Source organism: Rosa rugosa, chromosome 6 (assembly GCF_958449725.1).
Source record: "Rosa rugosa chromosome 6, drRosRugo1.1, whole genome shotgun sequence".
Lineage (NCBI taxonomy): Eukaryota > Viridiplantae > Streptophyta > Magnoliopsida > Rosales > Rosaceae > Rosa > Rosa rugosa.
This window is the reverse complement of record NC_084825.1, coordinates 46,018,822-46,041,869: the sequence shown is the minus strand read 5'-3', so window position 1 is coordinate 46,041,869 and position 23,048 is coordinate 46,018,822. Positions and strand designations below refer to the sequence as shown.

The window sequence follows — 23,048 nt, the reverse complement described above, 5'->3', positions numbered from 1 at the left end:
ACGGAGGTAAAGTATAGGGACTAAATAGAGTTTTGCCCTATGATAAAAGATGGTTCTGCAGCCGTTTAAGGTTGCTTATATATGAGAAAAGAAACCCTAGGGCGACTAACAATGAAACCCTAAAGCCCACGGGTAAAAACAAAACAAACTAGGAAACCAAAAATTCTAAAAAATAGTAAAATGCAGTTTTGAGGCCCTAAACGACCCCGAAAGCCCTAAAAAGCCCACATGTCGTGGCATAGTGACGAGTTTTGCTCCTGGTGCGATTCCCTTTCCGGAAAGCTATGGCACGATCAAATCGGACACCGAATGCGAAAGTTGCAATAGTAACTTTCCTCCTTTTGCACGATCCAACTGCTCTTCAAATCGGATTGCTATCCGTTCTACATCAAGTTTCCAAGGAAATTAAAGAGGCACCGTTTGTGACAAGGAATGAATATCATCTACAAAGCACTGAAGCAGTATGAACATTTGAATACAATCATAAAGCAACTGATAGATGCATAAATTGGTATGGGTTCAGTAAGAACTAAGAAGGCCAACCCAAGAGGAAGCCTTACCACTTCAACATGCTTCTTGACATTGTAATCTATATACCAAATATGTCTGTTTACAGTGGGGTGCAGATGACCACCAATGATGCAATCATATTTAATTTTTTTTTTTTGAAAGAAAGTATAATTTCATTACTTATCTATGGCGAGAACACATGTACATCAAATGCTGTCTTATACCAAAATCATAGATGACACAAGCCGCCAAGCAAATTGACATGTAACCCTCATCGTAAACAGAATGAGCTCACTTATTCATGCCTAAAAAAACAATGGACCCAAACCCTCACAACCTAACTCCCCCAAATAGTAAATCTAGTCATCTAGAGATCTCAATTGGTGTACAACTAGAGAAACTAAGAATTAAGCCGATAAAAACCAAAATCCATTTGATAGGCTAAAACTAGCCACTAAGACCACTAAAAAAGGCTAGACAAGAAAACTCCAACCCACACGACCAATATACCTAGCTCAAGGACAAAGCCCAAATACCCAGCCCTAACCACCAGGACCAGCCCAACACTTTGGTGACAGGCAGATACCAGCACAACGAACGCCATCGCCGCCGCCACTAGCAGCCATCGAAGTCGCATTCGCCGTAGCACACCGAGTGACCATCCCACCATCACACTAAAGCCATCGACCAAGCCAAACTAGACTGCGAGAACCTCCACTAGAACGGATCCAGTAAAATCCGTCCTTTCGCTGCCATAACCAAGCCTCGCAACCACCTCCCATTTGCATTTGAGCTACATCCTCTTCCAAATCTAGAGGTCACGTCAGATTGCACCCCATCACCACTAGCTGCCGCCAACCACCTGCAGTCGCCAAACATTGTCGATCCCATCACCAGTTCGTTATCAAATAGGAATCGATCTGGTCACCAACCTGATTTAGGTCCTTCACTCTTACTGCCTCGCTGCTCATTCAGAAGCATCCCATAGAACTAGTCCCGTCCGACCACGCACGGCGCACGCCGACCATCCCTGAGGCTTTCCTAACATGGCAGCGTAGTCGGAAGAGCGGAAAAGCCAATGAAGTAGGGAGTAGGTCGCGGAGGCGCGTACTAGGGTTACAACTTTTATTTGGGCTAAAAAAAGTTCCCTTAACACATGCAATCATATTTCATATTTTCACTAAGGAGACTGAAAATCACACTTCTCATTTTACAATCCACACTCTTTTTTTCCCTTTTCAATTGAAATTCTTTTAAAAAGCTAGACAAAATTAAGTTACGACAAACAAAACTTTAACTTACTAAAAAAAGAAATATGTAGTGTGGATTGTAAAATGAGAAGTGAAATAGTGTGAATTTCACTCCCAATCCACTAATTTAAATTGTTGCTAACAAGCATCAGGACAAATATTTTCGTAAGTTTACAAGGTAACTGACACTTCAACTTAAAGAGCTCTGAGAGAGAGAGAGAGAAAAAGGTCGGCGGCGGCCCAACTAAGATATTGCTCTCGTCCGGCGGCGGCTATGGCATTTGGGCTGGCCTTTTGGCCTCACCAATGACGTGTGATCTACTGCCGGACGGGACCTGTGGCTAACATCCCGGAGGCTCTGGGGTGGGTTTGCTCGAAGGTCTTTGCAGGTGGTTTTTGGCTCAAGATCGACGAAATTCTCTGGGATGCGTGCGGTGCAGTTATGGTGGGTCTCGGTTTGCAGATCGACGACATTGCAGCTGTTAAGGAGCGTTTGGTCGTGGTTTCGACTTCGGCGGCGGCGTGGAATCGTGGAGCGATGGGTCGTGGCGGGGTTCTGTGGCGGTGTTTGCATCGGGACGGCGGAAATCCTGCCGGAGCGGGTGTGGGCATGGTGGTGACTGATGACTACTATGCTTGCTGCACGGGTTTGGAGATGGAAGTATGGTCTGGGCCAATCTTGGCCTGTTGGGCTTCAGTAGGCCTGCTATTGTAGCTCCTTGGGACATAAATTTGATGGGCTAGGGTTTTGCTCTAAGCCCATCCCTATGTTTTTAGTTCGTCTAAATACAACAAATTCCTTGTATTTTAAGGGACCTATGCACTTTTGTTTTTTTTTTTTGGGCTAATTACTGTTTAGTACCCTGTGGTTTGAGCCAAACATCGATTCAGTCCCTCGACTTTCAATTTCATCAAAAACACCCCTGTATTATCGAATATCATCTAATAGGTCATTCCGTCAACAATCCGTCAATTGGAGCTATTAACTCGCTGACGAGGCATGCCATGTCAGACCATGTGGGCCCCACCTATCAGGAAGAAATCCAAAATTGCCCCTGCCTCTCTCCCAGCTCCAGAAGAACTCGGCATTGGCTCAAAACTCTGCATCTTGCTATCTTCCCTCTGTTTCTGCATAATTTGGCTCGAAATTATGTGTAAGTTCCTTCATCTCTTCCTCTTCACTATTCATGCTCTTATTCGGCATCCCATTGGGACTAACCACCATTCCACCATTCTGCCCCATATTAGGCCTATGCCATCGACCTCAGCACCATCTCCACCGCCAGAATCCCCCCGGTGACCAGTGGCCCACCTCACGCGGCGCCGCCTTCGCCTCCGGCGAGGCCTTCACGTCAGTCTCGAGCTGCTTCATCAGCTCCGACGACTCCACCAACATAAACGGCACTCTATCCAGAAACCAAACCACAATCATGGCCAGGATCACCGAAAGCGGGTTCCCGCTTTCGTCCATGGAGCTGAAATCCAGGGTCGGGTCTTGGGTCTGGTCGGGTTTGGGAGAAAGGTTGGGGCTTTCGGGGAGGAGGCGACATCCCTCTGGTATCGATTTGGTCGTTCGTCGACCCTGGAGTGGGAATCGAAACCGTGAAGCTTCGTGTTTTCCGGCTGTTCTTCGACGAATTCCGGCAACGGAATGATCTGCATGAGGTAAGGAAATTGATCCCCTCGTCGTACTCTACGTGTTGGTGTACTTGGTTTTGATATTAATTGAGTTTTGATCGAGTTCCTGTTTTTGGGTGTTCTTGGCCTTCATCGGAGTTCACTGTTCACGATCGCTGTTCTTAAGGTTCTGGGTTCAATTCCGAAGTCGATTCTTGCTCTAGATGTTATGTTGGTACTCGGGTACACCAAATTTCATAATTTGGGAAGTGATGTGCAAAGCTAGGTGTTATTGAAGAGTAGCCGAATTTTGATTTTGGGTTAGGGGACATCTGCTTGGAGATTGTGTTCGCAGCAACCCAGACTCAATCACCATAATTCATGCAATTTAGGTAAATCTCAATTTTTCAACTCAATGTGTAGTGCTGTTGACTGATTGTTGCCTGGGAGAGAGGCAGCCAAGTTCTTCTGGAGCTGGGAGAGAGGCAGGGGCAATTTTGGATTTTTGCCTTATAGGTGGGGCCCACATGGCATGCCTCGTCAGCGAGTTAACGGCTCCAATTGACGGATTGTTGACGGAATGACCTATTAGATGAGATTCGATAATGCAGGGGTGTTTTTGATGAAATTGAAAGTCGAGGGACTGAATGGATGTTGGGCTCAAACCACAGGGTACTAAACAGTAATTAGCCCTTTTTTTTTTGTGCCTATTTACTATGACTGTTCATAGTTCATAGGCTCGCTGAATAAGTGAGCACTGGTTGTCTAATGGGTGGTGCTAGCATACCACGTCCTAAACTTGTCCTTGGTGAATGTATGTATCCGTGCCATTCTGGCTTGAGTATGAATGAAATTGATGTTTGGTTCAAAAAAAAAAAAAAAAACTTAAAGAGCAATATCGATAGAAGAATAAAAGAAAAGAGTTTTTTTTTATTGGAACCTCCCAATTTACTTACTTGACCTCCTTTGCTTTTTACACCTCCTATCAAATTTTCAAATACTAAATTTACTCACTAAACCTCACTGAATTTCCTCAAATAACCTCATATAATTTACAAACAAACTATTATCTTAAAAAAAAAAAAAACTTAGTTAATTTAATGATTAATTACTCTATAAATCTTAATTACATATCCATTCCTTAATCAGATAACATAAATATTTTTTTCAATAAAAAAAATTAAACACTAGGTATTGAGTTTTAAAAATTAATTTCTAATCAACAAGAAAATAACATGAACTATTTTGTGGTTTTTTTTTTTTTTCTGTTTTAACTCTGCAAAAAAAATATTGTTATATATTGTTATATATATGAATGCTTTAATGAGTATGTAGTGAAATTGGAAAATGAAAATAGATAAGGAAAATAATAAATGCAATCTAATATATATTATTGAATTGGAAAGTCTACAGAAAATCAATGTAATATTTTTTGGTATAATTATTGTCCTTATTAGTCATTTTATAGTAGGTTATATATGTCATTTAATAATTCATAACAGAGTGAGGTCAAGTGAGCAGATTTGGAGGTCCCAAAAGCAACCTGGTGGGATAGATATCTGGTGGAGACGCTGCACTGCCATAAGCGTATTCGGGCTTGCAAGTGATCTTATCAATCTCACCAACGTAATGAAACCAAGTTAACCAACAAAAGAGAAACTATGTCACAAGAAGCTTCAAAAATTACAAAACTCCCTAAAAAAAGAACGTACAGATCTTGACCTTCATGGTTCTCAATGCAACATCCCAAGCCTTCATTACACTGCCCTTCCCAATCTTAAATGAGAAAATCGTATTGTCCTCATGAGTCGTATCACATATTCCCCGGTTTCCTCAAGAACGCCTTCATAATGAACCAAAAATTCACAAAGCAAACACAGGCTTCCATACTATTTTCCGATTAACTACAAAATGTGGCCACTAGAGCAATAAAATTTGAACACCAGAATCAAAATTACAGTTTCTAGCTACCTACCATCGACCAGAGGGAAGGTCTTATTATTCCTTCTAAAGTGTAAATAGTTCTGTTAGTTTTACTGGTCAAGGTCACACTTGTTTTGGTTTAATATAGTAAGGAAAAATAATAATCCTTCTTTTGAATTTTGTATGTAGCTGTGGCTAGTCCTCGGGGTCTTTTTGATGGCCACAACGTTAAGGATGTATGCAACCTGTCAACAGCTCCAAGCTCAAGCAGAGGCTCATGCATCAGTGAACATGCCCAGTGTGTAAATAAAGAGCAGGTTCTGGGTGGCATTAAAATGGACAAGGTGCAGGAATGGATGCTTCTTAGATAGTTTGATCGTGACAGTGTAACTAGTAGACTACCTTTCTGCTGAATTAGGTTCATAAGTTGAAAGGTTATGGCCCAGATTGGTGTAATTACATTGATATAGGTATCGGGGTCGCACGGTATTATGTTACTCAACATAACAGGTTGGATTCTTGAGATCTGAATTTTATAGCATAATCTGATCGATATTAAATTTTAGACAGAAGCTTGTTGACTCCACATGTGCATTGATGCATTATTAAGAGAGAGCACAGACTGATATATTAAGCACAATTAAATATAGTTTCTTACAATCAGGAATTCATAGTACCAATTTAGTCAAGAAACTCAAGTGGAAAAATGTGCAATTTCATGTAGCAAATTCATTCTTATCTACAAGTGCAGATAGAGAGTGTAGGTCCATTTTACTCAAAAGTCCAGAATGATGGCTATCTTTTAAGCTTTAAACACACCTCTCCATTATTTGCAACTTCAAACTTCAATCCATAGTATTGCAGAGTAAGCCGATAGAGGTTTACATGGAGAGTAAGAACCACCACTTCCTTGTCATCTCCTGCGCAGGACAAGGCCATATGAACCCTAGTCTCCAACTAGCTAAGCGGCTTATAGACATTGGAAGCTCACATGTCACCTTTGTCACCAACGTCCATGGCCTTGCCCAAATCAAATCCTTACCTTCTCTAGAAGGCTTATCATTTGCTTCGTTCTCCGATGGCTTTGACGATGGAGTCAAACCCGCCAATGACCCGGACCATATCATGTCTGAGCTGAAACGGGCGGGATCACAATCACTCACTGCTTTGATTGAGAAGATCTCCAAATCCGATGAGCATGGCCCTATCACCTTCCTAATCTACACTATGCTCCTCCCTTGGGCAGTTGAAGTTGCAAGTAGTTTTGGTATAGCTTCTGCGTTTCTTTGCATATCATCCACCACTTCCTTTGCAATTTGTCACCATTATTTCAGAGATTACTATAAGAATCAGAGTAGCCTTCCATTTCCAAGTTCCATAAAAATCGATGGTTTGCCACCTTTTGCTTCTGATGAGCTACCTTCCTATCTCCTACCCACCAGTGCACATGTTTCGATTCTCCCTACCATTCAGGAACACTACCAAATCTTGGAACAGGATCCCAAATCTTGTGTGCTGCTTAACACCTTTGATGGGTTAGAAGAGGCAGCAATCAGAGATATGAGAGGTTATATGAATCTGATTAGTGTTGGTCCCTTGGCTCGTTCCAATGATGCTGAAGTTCGTTGCGACTTGTTTGACAAGTCTGTGGACGATTACCTTCAGTGGCTAGATTCAAAAGCAGATTCTTCTGTGGTTTATGTATCGTTTGGGAGCATGGTGGTGTTGAAGAGTGGTCAGATGGGAGAGATACTACATGGTTTGGTTGACAGTGGACTCCCAGTTCTATGGGTTATCCGCAAGTCAGGAAATGAAGGGGGTCAAGAAACTCAAAATCTGATAAACAATACACTAAAGAAGGAACAGGGGTTAATAGTCCCATGGTGTTCACAATTAGAGGTGCTGAGCCACAAGTCAGTTGGGTGTTTTGTGATGCATTGTGGGTGGAACTCTACTATAGAGAGCTTGGCAGCGGGTGTTCCGGTTGTTGGGTGCCCTCATTTTGCAGACCAGACTACCAATGCCAAGCTGGTTGAGGAGCTGTGGGGGACTGGAGTTAGAGCCAGACAAAATGAAGAGGGAGTGATCGAGCGTGAAGAGATCAAGAGGTGTCTGGAAGTGGTGATGGGGGATGGAGAGAGAGGGGAGGAGATGAGAAGGAATGCTCAGAAATGGAAAGGTTTGGCTATGAAGGCTGTGAAGGGAGGTGGTTCTTCGGATGATAATCTCAGGAACTTCGCCAGAAGGTTGGGCTGAAATGGGTTGTTGATATACATCCAACCATAGATGATTGATTTCATCAAGGTTCAGAATTCAGATCCTGACATCCTGTGTTTTTTTCTGGTCGGTCTGACATCCTGTGTTGGCGAAAGTATTTCCAGTGTTATTTGTACTCTGTTTAATTTCGTTCAATCACTTCTTCACCACCTAAATAACTTTATTTCGATCCAGCATTTTTCAAGCCATTTCAAATTCACGTGTTAACCAAGTAATTACACATGAAATCAGGGTATTTGAGAATCACAAAAGCCTCAAAAAAGTTGCTTCAAACACAAAGATTCAGAAGAAAAGCCTCACTTGATTGAAATAGACGACTAAAACCATCCGAATCTGAAATTTGCTTCAAATGAGTAATCATGACATTCAAAATCATAGATCACTCATACTATGCTATTGCACAAACTCCACCATCTTGTCTAACTAATGAGTGGACTAACTCATTTATTCCATCTAATCAATTATTAAGGTTCATATTAATAACATGCTCAAGGGCCTATTTTCCTTTGCCTTTTCCCTTTCCTCCCTTCTTGGCATCTAACTTAGCTTGAATACGGGCAGCAGCGGCAGCTTTGGCCTCTTCTCTCTTCTTCTTCTCTTCCTCTTTGGTTGCAGCAGCAAGCTCTCTCTGCTTCTTCAGTTCTCTGTGAGTTGCATAAGCCATCAGAATTCTTATAAACTGGGTAAATCTCAATGGATTCAACAAAGAAACAAGTATTACAGAATATAGATCATAGATAAAGTAGTAAATATCGATCTTACTCTAGCCTATTCCTTTCCTCTGAAGCACTACCCAGACTCAATCCCTTCCGTGGGTTGCAGGCAACTAACTCCACCTCAAATATAAGGGTTGCACTGCAGGATACATAATATGTATTAGTTTCCAAGGAAATTATAGAGGCAGCATTTGTGACAAGGAATGAATATTATTGACAAAGCACTGAAGCAGTATGAACATTTGAATACAATCATAAAGCAACTGATATATGCATAAATTGGTATGGATTCAGTAAGAAGGCCAACCCCAGAGCAAGCCTTACCACTTCAACATGCTTCTGGACATTCTATTCTATCTACCAAATAAGTTTGTTTATAGTGGGGTGCCGATGACCACCAATGATGCAATCATATTTCATATCTCCACTAATTGAAATTGTTGCCAATAACATTATCTTTGCATCAGGGCAAATATTTTCATATGTTTACAAGGTAACTAACACTTTAACTTAAAGAGCAATATCGATAGAAGAATAGAAGAAAATCATTACTCTGGTGGGATATCTGGTGGAGACCCTGCACTGCCATAAGCATATTCGGGCTTGCAAGTGATCTTAGCAATCTCGCCAACCTAATGAAACCAACAAAAGAGAAACTATGTAACAGGTAGCTTCAAAAATTACAAAACTTCCCAAAAAAGAGCAGATCTTGACCTTCATGGTTCTCAGTGCGACATCCCAAGCCTTGATTACACTGCCCTTCCCAATCTCAAATGAGAAAATCGTATTGTCCTCATGAGTCGTATCAAACACTTCCCCAGTTTCCTCAAGAACCCCTTCATAATGAACTGCCCAACACAAAGTACAACATCACAATCACAATTCAGTAAGAAAACACAAGTTTCCATACTATTTTCCAGATAACTACAAAATGTGGCCACTAAAGCAACAAAATTTGAAAACCAGAATCAACATTACAGTCTCTACCCACCATCAACAAGAGGAAGGTCTTGCGTCGGACCAGTTGCATCCGGTTTGGCATGCCTTACAATCTTCTTGAGCACACCTCCATCTCCAGTTAAATCAATTGCATCACTCATACTTGCAATCTTCAATGGTCTGTTCATAACATGAAAAAAAGAACAAAACTTTAAGCCTTAACACACTACTATAGACAATAAACAGAGCCCAGATTCAGCCAAAGCCACCACATCAGTTACCTAACAATCAGAAATCATCAAAACTAAATTACCCCTAAAAAAGCTAAGACTGAAATTCACACAACAACAAAATATCAGCATCCAAATTCCAAAAGCAGCTAGCTTTGTGATTTTAAAGCAAATCAAAATTAGGGTTTTAAGCAGAGTAGACCAATTTAGTAGTAATCATGCCAAATTGACAAGCGAAGCAAACATAGAGACAAGTAGAGAGTGGTTGAAGAGTGCAAGAGTTGGGTTGGACTGACCCGTTTCGAGGCGGTGGATGAGGTTCCGAAATTTCGGGGCGGGGAAAGCGGGTTGTCGGGTTGAAATTTTGACGATAAATCGGGTCGTATTGCTGTGAGCTGTGGTGGCCATGGGCGTCTGATGAAGTTCGTGAAGAAGACGAGAAAAAAGCTTAGCGTTTTATATTCCGATGCTTCGAGGATATCCCACGCGCGCACCCACAGCGTGTGATTGAATTCATTTATTTTAATTTTTTTTGTTGTTGAGGAAATGATAAAAAAGGTCATTTACATGTGTCTTACATGTGTGATGTGTCTTATGATTGGTTTTTTTTTTTTTTTAAAGAGGTTTGGAATCTAGTCAAGTTGGGAGACTCATTTCCACGTCTGACTTATTGCATTAAGATTAAAATCATGCATTGAGGGGGACATAGGGCCTAAATCTCGTGCATATATAATTATAAGAATCCTCATAGAGGATATCCTGAATAATAATAGATGCCTCATCTAACCATACATCATTTAAAAACTTAGAACGAGCAAAGTGAGCAAGTCTATTAGCTGCACCATTTGCTTCTCGAAAGATATGGAAAATCTGAATTGAGTGTAGTGATGTCGAGTAGACTTACGTACAATCATCGATAATGCGCCCAACATCAGATTTATCTTCCATTTGTCGACACAACCTAGCAACAACTAGTGAACAATCACTTTCAAGTTGGAACCCGTCCCATCCTTTGTGAATAGCCAAGAGAAGTCTTGCCTAGCTACATGCTTCTGCCTCCATGTGAAAAGCTGAAAAGACATGCGGGAAATATCGAGCCAAAGCGGCTAAACAAGTACCATTTTCATCACATATTACTACTCCAACACCAACACCAACACCAGCATCACCATAATCCAGCCAGTTGCTGCCATCTACATTGATCGATCTTGAGTCTTCCAGATGGTGGATTCTTCCATTTTTTCTTTCAATCTGTTATCTTTATTCTTGTTGCGAGGATGGACCTTCTGATACTCAGTTAGGAACTTCAGCGCCCACAACGCAGCATTGTGTGCATTGAAGAAGCTATTCTTTCAAATCAAATTGTTAAGCTCTGTCCAAATCATCCAAAGATAAACAAGAAATAACTAACGCTGTTGTACAGGTACGTAGCCAGGTAGGATATTAATCACATTTTTTTATCCAGTCTTCTATCTTGTTGCGATTACTCTGATAGGTTCCAAATCTAGAGCCCCAAAGGCCCAGTAGCTAGCAATGACTGCATAGTCCTTGAAGACATGTAAATCACCTACAGCTGCACATCTGCATAAGGCACACTCAGCCTCCATATGCACCATTCTCTTGCTTACTGCCGGTTTAGTGGGGAAGATGCCCTTTAATAATCTCCATGCAAACATATGAACTTTAGATGGAACATTAGATGCCAAATAAACTTCCAGTATTGCTTATTCAACCCAATAGGACTAGTAGAGCTAGAGGCATGATCAATGGCACCCTCTAAAACCCTAGCAACATGGTAACCATTTTTAACAGAGTAGTTACCTCTTGTTGTCATGGTGCCAGATCTATCTATCCTCAGATTACCTGATGCTCAATGGGATACGAGTTATGAGTTCCACCTCCATTGACAAAACCTGCCCCGAATTTCACCCTGAAATCTGAGGTGGCCTTGCTGGGCCTACTTTAGGAATAACCCTACCGAAAATTCGGCAGAGCCACCCCTAAAGATGGACTACCCAAAATCTGTAGAAAACACACTTACACTTCTAATATCAAACTTCATCGTTAATTAGTAGAGCCATCATGCTCCTTAAAGCACATCAACTCCAAATACATAATACAAGTCTAAACTAAAAATATTGATCATTATCAGAGCAATCTAATCCACAAGGTATACAAAAAAAATAAAAATAAGATAAATATGCAGAAGCTGTGATGTTGACTATGCCTTGACTCCAGGTACGCCCGACCTCAACTAAGTGCAAACTGGACATTTAAAACCGAAGAGCCTAGTGGAAAGTAATTGAAAAATGCGTTAAAATGAGTGGACAAAAATACATAATCGAAAATAAAAACAAAATTGAGAACTTGTCACTTTCTTACAGTATACACTTCAAAACCAATGCATGCAACGATTCAATTAAACTCTGCAAGTAATTATGAAAAGGGGGAAATTTAATGCTAGTAAGCTATGTCCCCAAGTAACTAGGAATCCATTGCCAAAAGTATATATATATATATATATATATATATATATATATATATATATATATATATATATATATATATATATATGAGAGATTATTCAGAGCACCGCAGTGCACTTGCACCAACATAAATGAATGGTTAGATATATATATATATAAGAACTCAGGAGTACCAACGTCGGTGGGATTCAGTCATATGCTTTATATATTATCCCATCGAATCCCCATTTTATTTAAAATCCCATTATTCAAGGAGTGGGTTTTGAGAAACTGAAAAATTATAAATCGGGCCAGCACCCCACTGGTCAAGTAGCGAAAGAAAACCTTGAATTCTGATAACTCGTAAAATGGGACTATCCCCGCTGATCAAGTAAAATCAGACTAGTCCCACTTGTCAAATAAAAAGTAAAACAAGGGGAAGAAGTATCAGCCATACAAGTGAGCCTCCCAGGCTCGGATAAAGGCCTCTCAGGCCAAAGGTACTCTCACATTCCTATACCTTACGCCACAGAGGCAGATAAGGTACTGGGTTTTAGTGATACCGCCACTAAGGTAGCACCACATCACCACAAAGGCGGAAAGGGCTTTCATGACTCCATCGAGAAGGTAGTAATCACATCGATCGCCTCGAAAGGCAGAACAACATGCTAGCATGCTAATATGATCACAACAAGTATGGCATAAGAAAATTATACGAAAACAGAAAATCAGAAAAGCTTCCACAACATCTTGCAATAAACGACAATCGTAAATCAAAACACCAACGTGGTTCCCAACCACGCTCGGAAAATCCCAACTAAGATTATTCTCCATAACAAAGAAAAGGCTGATGGTATTAATAAACAAAACACGATTCCCCAAATCGCTAAATAGTAAAAATGGGAGATTAAAGAAAATTCATAATTCAAGCTAAATATATTTCAGAAAATTCATCGGAAAGCTCATTGTCATTTAAAACTAATAAGCAAAAATAATTCAGACAGTCATAACAGAAATCAAGTCAGTAATCTAAAATCAATGATTTAAATGATTTATTTGAACTTGTTGAACCATCACAGGAACATGAAATCCGAGGATATTAATTACCCCCTCGAACAACTCGAGGACAACCAAAACCCCAAGACTTCCCCACTATCGTCAACTTATACTATAACTAGATCTAGTTGCATTTTATTGGAATCAGCAGATTAACAAAAAGAATTTATGCTTACGCTGGATGGAATGCCCTTAGCAAGTAGTGATAGTACCAATATCCACTAATTGTTGTTTCCAGATATGGTTTTCGGCTAACATCTCTTCTAATTCACTTCTGGGTGGATTTCCTTTCCCTGTAGATTCAGGTACACCTGGACGCACCCACCCATTCCTGACTTTCAGTCTATCGGGATGGGATTAGGATAACTGTCTCAAAAGTAAACCCAGGGGGCGATTAGTACACCAAGGTAGTAACTATTAGGTAGAAGTTTGGAACCACTGTTTCACTCAAACTCCATAATCTGAAACCAAATCATATGCTCAAATAAATAAAATGTTATTCACGAAAAATCATTGCATGCATATCAATTTAAAAATAAAATGTCCACTCACAGGGTTTCGGGTATGACTGCCGTCCGACAAATTTCTCCTCGAACTCGATATACACGTCGTCCTGAACAAATTGATAATTAGGAATAACGGATTTCGAGAAACAAAATTAAATTATTGATAATAAAATCAAACCTAAACAGTAATTCGGCGAAATCTTGAAATCATAATAGAATGAGCTTCAAACTCATAGATTACGTTGATTCAATAATTATAACAACCTATCGAAAAATGAGATCGATCCAAGGGTTGGATCTTCCAGAATTGAAAGCCGAATGACCTGGGTTTCGGAAACTCTTGATCGCTCACCAAAAGTACTCCAATGGCTATGAAAATCATATCAATATATGTGTTTTTAATACAGAACTGTATGTAATAAGCCAACAAAAAAGGCTAGAATAGCATCTATGCACCCTCACGCGCCACATTCCATACCCTGAATTGAATCATGAAATTTCATCACTATGATCCTCTCATCATCCCCAACAACTTTCTCAACTATGACAATGATCAATTTTAAGTGTAGAAATCATAATTTACCTCGAAAAGATTGTGGTCGAAATCGTTCAAATCTGAAATTCGTCTTCCTCGGGTTGAATTGAGATATGAAAACTTGGTGGGTTTGTAGGGCATCGCAAGACGAACAACGCCTAGTTAGTCTCAGTATCCAATTTGGCCGGAGTTGGCCGGAATTTGAAAAATATGCTTGGAAAAGGTCTTACATTTTTTTTCTTCAAGTCATTGTGTAAGCTGAATGAGAGGGTGCAAATCTTAAATGGTTGGAAATGTTGTTTCAAGACGAAGAGATTGATACCAATTTCATGGTCATAGGTGGCCAAAGGAGATGATGGCGACGCCAGAAAGCTATGACGGCGAGAAACGAAAAATCTGGAAATTTTGGGATACTTTCCGGAAATGTAAAGTACGATGGTACTATTTATAGAATATGATTTTAGCATTGTTAACGTTAGAGATCCGAGGGGTCTCTAGTTAGCTTTAGAGAGAGAGAGAGAGAGTGACACGAGATGTATAGTGGTTCGTCTCCCGCCTTAGCGGGAAACTACTTCCACTTGAATGTTACACTAGTGTGTTGAGCCTTGCGGCCCAAAGGGATTACAAGAGATGTAATGGGATGAATTGAGTTGTGGGAGGACGCATTCCTTTTATAGGTGAAGGAGTGCTCTTCCTTTACATTTTCTTAGATGTGGGACAAGAACCCACTATTCTAGTCTAGAAAGGCCTATTATGGAGGCAACTTGACAAGGCCGGGAAGGTGACTTCCCGGTGACGGATTAGCCATTTCCGGATACCGTGGCGTAGCTTGAACATAGGGCTACAAGATGTAAGTAGCGGTTGGGCCTCACCATGCCTTGTGGGTGTCCCAAAGGGGGTGTTACTTATGCTTGGTGAGATAGCAAACTAGTCATGCTAGTGAGAGGTATCTACAAGTCCCCGAAGTCCCTAAGTAAGAGGAGCTTCTTGGTTGGGGAGTTATAAGCATGAAGTCATCAAGCATAAGTAACCGGGCGGCACAGAGCCCCTACAAGTCCCTGAACTCCGTAAGCAAGAAGGGACTCGTTTAATCCTGCACAATGAGACAAAAAACGCGCATATGTAGAATGCTTGTTGTATTGGTTACCGTTCGTATTAATGGAATGCGAAAAGAATTCGATTTGTAGCGAACAACAAATGGTAGAAGAATTCAATATTCCATTAATGTGTATGAACATGTAAAATATTGGTAGTTGTATATGTGGATCTTATGGCCATATAACACGCACAATAGATAGTGGCAAGTGTAATAGGTGTCCAAAGTAATTTTGTGGGAGTAGTCCCGGTGACATAGAATGAAGCGTTTGTGAACTTGGGGCTTAAGTAAAGCATGTTGGACATGATCGAGCAAGTTGGGTGTAGTTGAGTGTGTAGGCGCTGTGCGAGCATGCGGGGCATGCCCCAAGCGCAAGTCGTGGCCATACTCGATACCCAAGCGAGTCGCAACCCGAGCAAGTCGTTTATCCGAGCATGTTTTAACTAAGTCGTAAGTGTGTCACAAGCTTCTAGATGAATGTCACATGTTTATTTAATTGAGTTGCAATTAAAATAGAAGCATGACATATGTGTATAGCATGTACTTGTAGTAAAGTTGCTAATAACATTTTTGCATTTTGTAAACATGCTTAGAGATCATTGAGATCGATATTTGAAGCATGGCATATCTAGCATGTAAGGCCTAGAAAGTGTTGCCAAATGTAAGAAATGTTGTAGGCATGCTTTTAAAAGTAGTAAAAGCATAGCCATGGCTCTAATTGCAAGAGCGTAAAAGATAAGATAGTGACTTATCTTATGCCGATTTGGAGGCTAGCGAAGTTGGCCGAGCATGGCGGTCCATTGCTTGTGGCGGATAAAGTACTCCGATAATGTCCGTCAACTCGTAGTTGAGGTTGAATGTTCGATAGAAATAGTTGAATTTCCTTGAAACAAAATAAATGATTAATATGTGGATTTGTAAAATCAACATCAATAATTTACATATGTACTTTGATAAGATTGTGAGCAAAGTGTATAAGCAAATGTGGTGGTTGATGACAAATAACATGTATATATGTCTATTTTGAATGTCCAATTTGCGGGGAACATACGAGCTCTCATTATTTCTACATAATACATCATTTATATGCAAATGAAATAATCATATAGCATAAGTGTGATGATTGGATACATAGCGGCAATGTGTATGCTCATAAAATAATGTAAAGATGGAGCATGCAAACTCAAATCTTGCCTCACAGTCTGTGATCAAGTAGAGATGGAGCATGTAAACTTAATATAATTTTCAATTGGACATATAGGCAGACCAATGTTTTCTATCGATGATGCCATGTGCCAAGATGTATAGCCGGACTCGGGGGTATATAGTTGAAGTCAACCATGCAAATAATCTGGGAGATAAGGAATTTGGTCAAAGCACCAACATGTTATCAACTTATCCATTCCGACGGTGCATGGAATCCTCTCCGCTTATCATATTACATGGACAAGCCTGCATGGGTTTGAACTTTTTGATGGTTGGTTTCAAGTTTCAACGACACATGTAGCATAATTATGAATATCCAATTAACAAGCATGCAAAGCATGTGGCCGACACAAGCATAAGGTGAAAGCATCATATTCTGCATGTATGACCATGCTTAGTTGATCTCAAAGGAAACATGCACACGTCCCTATAGCTATATGCTGTCGTGGGCTTGTAAGTGCCGTGCACTTAGAGGCATGTAGGGACAAGCTACAGGATGCAGCGCGTGCATATGATAATCAACCAGAGATAATGATTAAAGAAATAGACTTATCTGGTTGGTTGGTGCGTTTCCATGGATTTTAATCAGCTGAAAGCTAGTGGACTGATAAGAGTGAAACGTCCAGTTTCGACGAGTTGACGAGGGAGCTTTGCCCGTCAAGCTTTATCTTAGCTGGTTGCTGGGACCTTCGTCCGCATCTGTTTGCGCTTAGTGTGGGTAGCTGAGGTTTGGGCAGCGGTATGGAGCTTTGTTCAGCGGACTCTGGTCAGCGGCAGTTTGAGTCGGCGGTGGTGGCCAGCGGTGCTTGGGCCAGCGGAGCCTTGTTTTAGCAGTGGCTCCTAGTGGATCAGCGGAGCTTGCTAGCGGTGGAAGCTTTGGTCGGCGGTGGCTCAGCGGAGGAAGTTGGGCGGTGGTGCCTAGCGGAGGCAGCCGGATGGCAGCGGAGGATTATCCGACGAAGATGGCTAGCGCTCGGCGGAGCTCAATCAGATCAGTGGTGTAGTGGAGCTTGATTAGCGGTGCTCTTTGTCAGCGGAGCTTGTCCGCTAAGTTTTGGTCAGCGGTGCTCTGTCCATGGCCGATGGAGGCAGGCTAGAGGAGATAGTCCGGCGGAGCGGAGCCTCGGAGTTGGGCGAAGAAGCTGTCCAAAGGAGGACGTCCAGCAGTGGTTGAGCAGCGACTGTGACCAGCGGAGCCAGTCGGAGGTGCTCGAGGTCAGCGGGGCTCTTGGTGTCTATATGAGGCTTGGCTTGCTAGCGGAGCTTTGGCCAGCGGTGCTTTCTCCGTGAAGCTTTGGTCAGCGGTGAAGTTTGCTGCCGAAGTTTTGCTGTTGGGATTTGCTAGCGGGAGATGGCCGGTGGACTGCACTGCAGATGGTGGTGTACCAAAGATTGGCGGTGTACAGTGTGGCGGAAGATTTTCTGTCGGAGGTTGGCTAGCGATCCATTTCCGGCGGAGGATGGCCTACTGGCGGTAGCAGTAGAGCTTGCTGGCGGTGCCTAGCGGAGAGGAGGAAGTTGGGCGGTGATGCCTCAGCGGAGGAAGTTGGGCGGTAATGCCCTAGTCAGCTGGAGAAAAGCTTTGGCCAGCGTTTTGCGGCTGGCGGAGGTTTTGCCACTGGTGGTACTTGGCGGAGCCATTGGTGAAGGCTGACAACGATGAAGTAACCAAAGTGGACTTGTGGGTGTCCTGAGTAGATTGACACCCAAATTTTTTTTTTTGGTAGGTCAGCGTTGACCTTTGAGTTGGGCGTTGACCAACCTTTAGTTGGCGGAGCCTTGCCCTTGACTGGCGTTGACCGGAGTTGACCAGCCCTTTAAGTTGGCGAGGGACGTCATCTTGACCTGGAATTAAGCAAAGAGCCTAAGTTGCACTTGATGCAAAATTTTGCCTTTTGTTTTACCGCTAAGATGGCGCTAAGATGGGTAGTGGTAGTGGCGGATGTAAGGCTTGATTGAGAATACAAGGCAAGGAAGGTCGAATGCTTCTAGCGCCAATGTTAACGTTAGAGATCCGAGGGGTCTCTAGTTAGCTTTAGAGAGAGAGAGAGAGTGAGTGACACGAGATGTATAGTGGTTCGTCTCCCGCCTTAGCGTGAAACTACGTCCACTTGAATGTTACACTAGTGTGTTGAGCCTTGCGGCCCAAAGGGATTACAAGAGATGTAATTGGATGGATTAAGTTGTGGGAGGACGCATTCCTTTTATAGGTGAAGGAGTGCTCTTCCTTTACATTTTCTTAGATGTGGGACAAGAACCCACTATTCTAGTCTAGAAAGGCCTATTATGGAGGCAACTTGGCAAGGCCGGGAATGTGGCTTCCCGGCGACTGATTAGCCATTTCCGGATACCGTGGCGTAGCTTGAATATAGGGCTACAAGATGTAAGTAGTGGTTGGGCCTCACCATGCCTTGTGGGTGACAGAACCCGACCCCGGATTTCACCTCAAAATCCGAAGTGGGCCTGCGGGACCCACTTTTAAGGAAGATTTTACCGAAAATTTCGACAGAACCTCCCTTAAAAGTAGGCAACCCAAAACCTGTAAAAGATCGAAACACTTCTAAAATACCAACCAAGAACTTCCGGAGCCACCCTACTCCCATAATCCATCCATCTCTAAATCATCAAGGTAAATTAAACACTTTAATTCGAGAAACTTCATACATATAAGTAAACATTTCACTGAGATTAGGTCATAGACCTCAAATATAAAACATTACAAGTTCGGGTCACAAATCCCTTAATAATCAGAGCAACTAAACAGAATATACGATAGAATACAGTAGGTTAAACAGGTAACCTACAATATGAGATGGCGGAAAACTGATGCGGTCACTATGGCTCACTCCTAGTACGCCGAGCAGCAACTCTGAGAACTGGGCATTTGAAACCGAAGGGCCCAGGGGAAAGTACATAAAAACGTTAGCGTGAGTGGACAAAAATAAATAATTGAAAAGAAAAAGGATTTTATACTTTCCCACATTTATTTCATTAAAAACCCGATGCATGCAACAATTATAAAACATAATTCTTTAAACTCTAAAATCTCGTGAAAACATACCAGCCCCGCTGGTTAAGAGAAATCGGACTAGGCCCCGCTAGTCAAGTAATAATAGGATATGGGGAAGAAGGAATCACCATACGGGTAAAGGAGCCCCTTTGGCTCTACCTACCCTCGACTGCCACTCACACATAGATTGTGTGAGGAGGAGAACTAATAACCTCGACTACCACTCACGTGAGGAGGAGAATAAACTACCTCAATTGCCACTCACAAACACAAAGTAAGTGAGGAGGAGACCTAGTATTGGACCCCGGTATGGTAAGGAAAACATTCAAAAATCCCGAAAAATTCAAAAGACTTCCCCAATCTCTCACAAGACAAATAACCATTCCAATGACGTGGCCCCGCACGCCAAAATATTCTCAAAATTGGCTACCAAATATAATATGTAATCCGGAAATCATCTCGGTAAAATAAATCGTCGAAAAATCACGTAATTCATTTATTCCAAAACCAAATCCGAATCTCTCTTGAAATCTCAAGAATTGATAATTAATTATAATAAAAATTTCCGGAAATTACCACGGAATAATAACAAGGTAAATATCACATAAATCAAAATTCTCAAATCGAGCATAATGAATCTTAATTCAAAAGTTCAAACCAATAAATCAATTAATAATCCAAACCAAATTAAAATGCTCGATAATTAAATTGATAAATCAATAAAACCAAAATTTACGGAAATTAATTTGCATGCATCAATTAAAATCAAAAGTCCACTCACAATATGCGGTCAATCCCGACGTCTGCTCGGTATCCTCCTCGTATGACGACCCCTCTCGTCCTGTACGAATAATACTCGTAAAAACGCAATTACAGGACGGAAATTAAATTTACGATAATTAGATAATGAAAATCCTAATCATCCCCTTAAACCGAACTCTTTCAATCCATCTCGGATTCCCTCCAAACTACACCATAGAATCCAATTCATCGATTTATAAATTCTAGGTATTATACAAGAGAAATCCGATCGTCGGATTCTCGATATTCGATAACCGGTATTATAGTTTTCCAACAATTCGAAATCCAAACCCAACTCTTCCAATTTTCAGCAAAATCACAATTACAACCTCTATAACTCCTGTATATTTTAATTAACTAAAAATAGAAACCAAAACTCCACCCTACGCTCCATCACGCGCCACCCACAGTGGCGGCGCGTGGGCGCCGCCGGCAACACCACCACAGGCCACCAAATTTTGGCAGCACCACCTACTCAACCGTCCAAGCATTTTTCACAACCACAACAAGTTCCAATTTTACCTGTAAGTGATCGAAATTGGCCGGTGAAGTTTTTCCAGAAAAACCCAAGAACCCTAGGATTTGAAATCGTCGATTCGACCTCCACACTGCAAATCGTGGCTCAAGGCTAGGGGCAAAATGATCTATGGCAAAAACCGAACCTTCGACGCCGGTTTGGTGACCGGAGATGGCCGGAATCGCTGGAAATCGACGAAAATCCCAAACTGCTACAGTAGACTACACTGCTCAAAATCGAGCTCCTCCGGCCAAGAGAAGGAAGAAATCGAAGGAGGAAAAATTGGACCGAAGAGGAGGAAAGAATCGGGGAAGAAGAAGAGAGAGTTACCGAGCTGGGGTAGATTTCCGAAAATAGAAATCTACCAACAGTAACGTTCCATATATATATATTAATTACCATGAACAGTAACTTTTACAATTTCGGCCATAACTTTCACATACGAACTCCGATTTAAGTGTACCACATGTCTACGGACTCGGTTTAACATTCCCTACAACTTTCGTGAAGGAAATTTTCTCAAATTGTTAACCCATAAAAAGTCAACTTCTAGCATCCCTCTAATTGATAAAAACCAAAATCAAAGACGGTAAAACGTATAATAATTCCTTTAGACTCAGAAAAAGGTAAATCAGATACGGGGTGTAACAGTGGGTGTCCCAAAAGGGGTGTTACTTATGCTTGGTGAGATAGCAAACTAGTCATGCTAGTGAGAGGTATCTACAAGCATAATTATAAGACTGCCCCTAACTTGAAATACTTATAACTTCATCGTTACAACTCCGATTTTAGCCTGCTTTGTGTCTACAAACTCGGTTTAATATGCTCTACAATTTTCACGAAGGAAGTTTTCTAAAAAAATAAACAGATATAAAAAGTCAACTTTTAGTGCCCCTAAAAGTTTGAAACGAAGGTAAAAAGTGAAAATGACTGTCGTTTACCGTTAAAATGACTAGTAAACGGGTAAATTTAGGTGTGAGGTATAACATCCATAGGAAAAAAAAAGCTCCTCAAGAATGTCAATCTGCCACTCATGTTCAACCGGGTTGATAAGGTCTTCAACCTTAAGCTCATCCAGCCTCTCCATACGCTTAGAGATAGGTCAAAAACTGTGGGGGAGAGGTATCTACGGATCTGTCCATATTGTGATTTTACTGCCATCACCAACTTGCAGATGCATCCACTTTGCAATAATTCCCTACCATAGAAAATACTCTTCCAAGCATAAGACGACCCCTTCATTACCGGAGCTGTCATAAAGTCACAGTCAAAAAAGTATTTCGCTTTGTACAACCTTGCTATCAAAGAATGAGGGTTTTGAAGAATCCTTCACCCTTGTTTAGCGAGTAAAGTCTGTCACTTCAGATTGGATGGCCTTGTATTTTTCTTCATTGAAGGCCTTTCGCTTTTGTCGCACTGGTAGGCAAGAGAGATAGATGCTTAACCTATGTGAGATTATTTCTGGCGAGATCTGGGGCATGTTTGCATAAGATCAAGCAAACACATCCTGTCTGGATATGAGGAATTTGATTAAGGATTCACGGGTCTCGGGATCAGATCGTCCTAATCTTGACTTTTCTCTCAGGATGCTCATCCGAGATCGATACTGATATAATGTCTTCAGCTGAGCAAGGTGTCGATATTTGCTTTGTTCTCTTCTTCTATTAGGACTCGGTGTCACGATTTATCCCTGGGTCCTCTCGGGGATCATCTGATTTATCAGAGGGAAAGGGTTGTCCACCAAACGAGAGTGCTTCTTCGCCCCTTGGCGATAATTAAAGAATTGAATTGTCTGCCCAACTCCTGATCATCGTTGATTGTGAGGATACCGCAAGGTGTCGGTATCTTCATCATCAACATTTGCCCAGCGACAAAGCGTTGGAATCTCCAGATTGCATCTCTTTCAAGGATGATCTTGTAGGAAGAATGACAGTCCACGACATTGAACCTAGCCTTGATGGAGGTGACAGTTGGGGCTTGCCCGATAGTGATTCTCAATATGTCGATCCCAAAGGTTAGGTGAGTTCCCCAGAAAAGCTAATCAAGGGTTCATGAATCTGATAGAATTTCTTCCTGTCTCAGCGTAAGCCTTTATAGCAATGATTAAAGATTACACTTACCGTTGCTCGTGAATCAATTAAAACATTGTGGCAAACATAGTGATCAATCTGCATTGTGATTGTGAAGAGGTCATTTTGGTGTCGTTGGATGAGGTCCTTTCATAAGTGAAAGGAGACAGAATCCCAAGGTATTTGAGACTCGGTGTCATCAACCTGAATGTTAATTACCTCGTTACATGTGGGGTATCCGGCAGTGGTACAATGTTGCTTTGGTTGGCGATAGGTTCTCCTCTTATGGGCCCCGCCATGTATAGTCATGATCCTGCCATAAACT

At 41.5% G+C, this 23,048-nt stretch overlaps 2 protein-coding genes and 1 pseudogene across 2 annotated transcripts; 1 reads left to right on the top strand and 2 right to left on the bottom strand.

Annotated features, from left to right (window-relative positions):
- The window catches only part of LOC133716874 (peptidyl-prolyl cis-trans isomerase FKBP20-1-like), a 31,135-nt pseudogene extending 25,552 nt beyond the window's left edge, over positions 1 to 5,583 (bottom strand).
- A 461-nt stretch (positions 5,584 to 6,044) lies between these two features.
- On the top strand, positions 6,045 to 7,715 carry LOC133717386 (phloretin 4'-O-glucosyltransferase-like). Its single transcript, XM_062144089.1, has one exon. It carries the CDS (start codon positions 6,186 to 6,188, stop codon positions 7,554 to 7,556), a length of 1,371 nt encoding a protein of 456 aa, XP_062000073.1. The 5' UTR covers positions 6,045 to 6,185; the 3' UTR covers positions 7,557 to 7,715.
- Positions 7,716 to 7,858: 143 nt separating this feature from the next.
- On the bottom strand, positions 7,859 to 9,918 carry LOC133717387 (peptidyl-prolyl cis-trans isomerase FKBP20-1). Its single transcript, XM_062144090.1, has 6 exons — positions 9,759 to 9,918; positions 9,285 to 9,412; positions 9,008 to 9,141; positions 8,846 to 8,925; positions 8,340 to 8,432; positions 7,859 to 8,221 (listed from the first exon to the last, which is right to left on the bottom strand). The coding sequence occupies exons 2-6, from the start codon at positions 9,391 to 9,393 to the stop codon at positions 8,074 to 8,076; spliced, it is 564 nt and encodes a 187-aa protein (XP_062000074.1). The 5' UTR covers positions 9,394 to 9,412; positions 9,759 to 9,918; the 3' UTR covers positions 7,859 to 8,073.
- Positions 9,919 to 23,048: the final 13,130 nt, after the last annotated feature.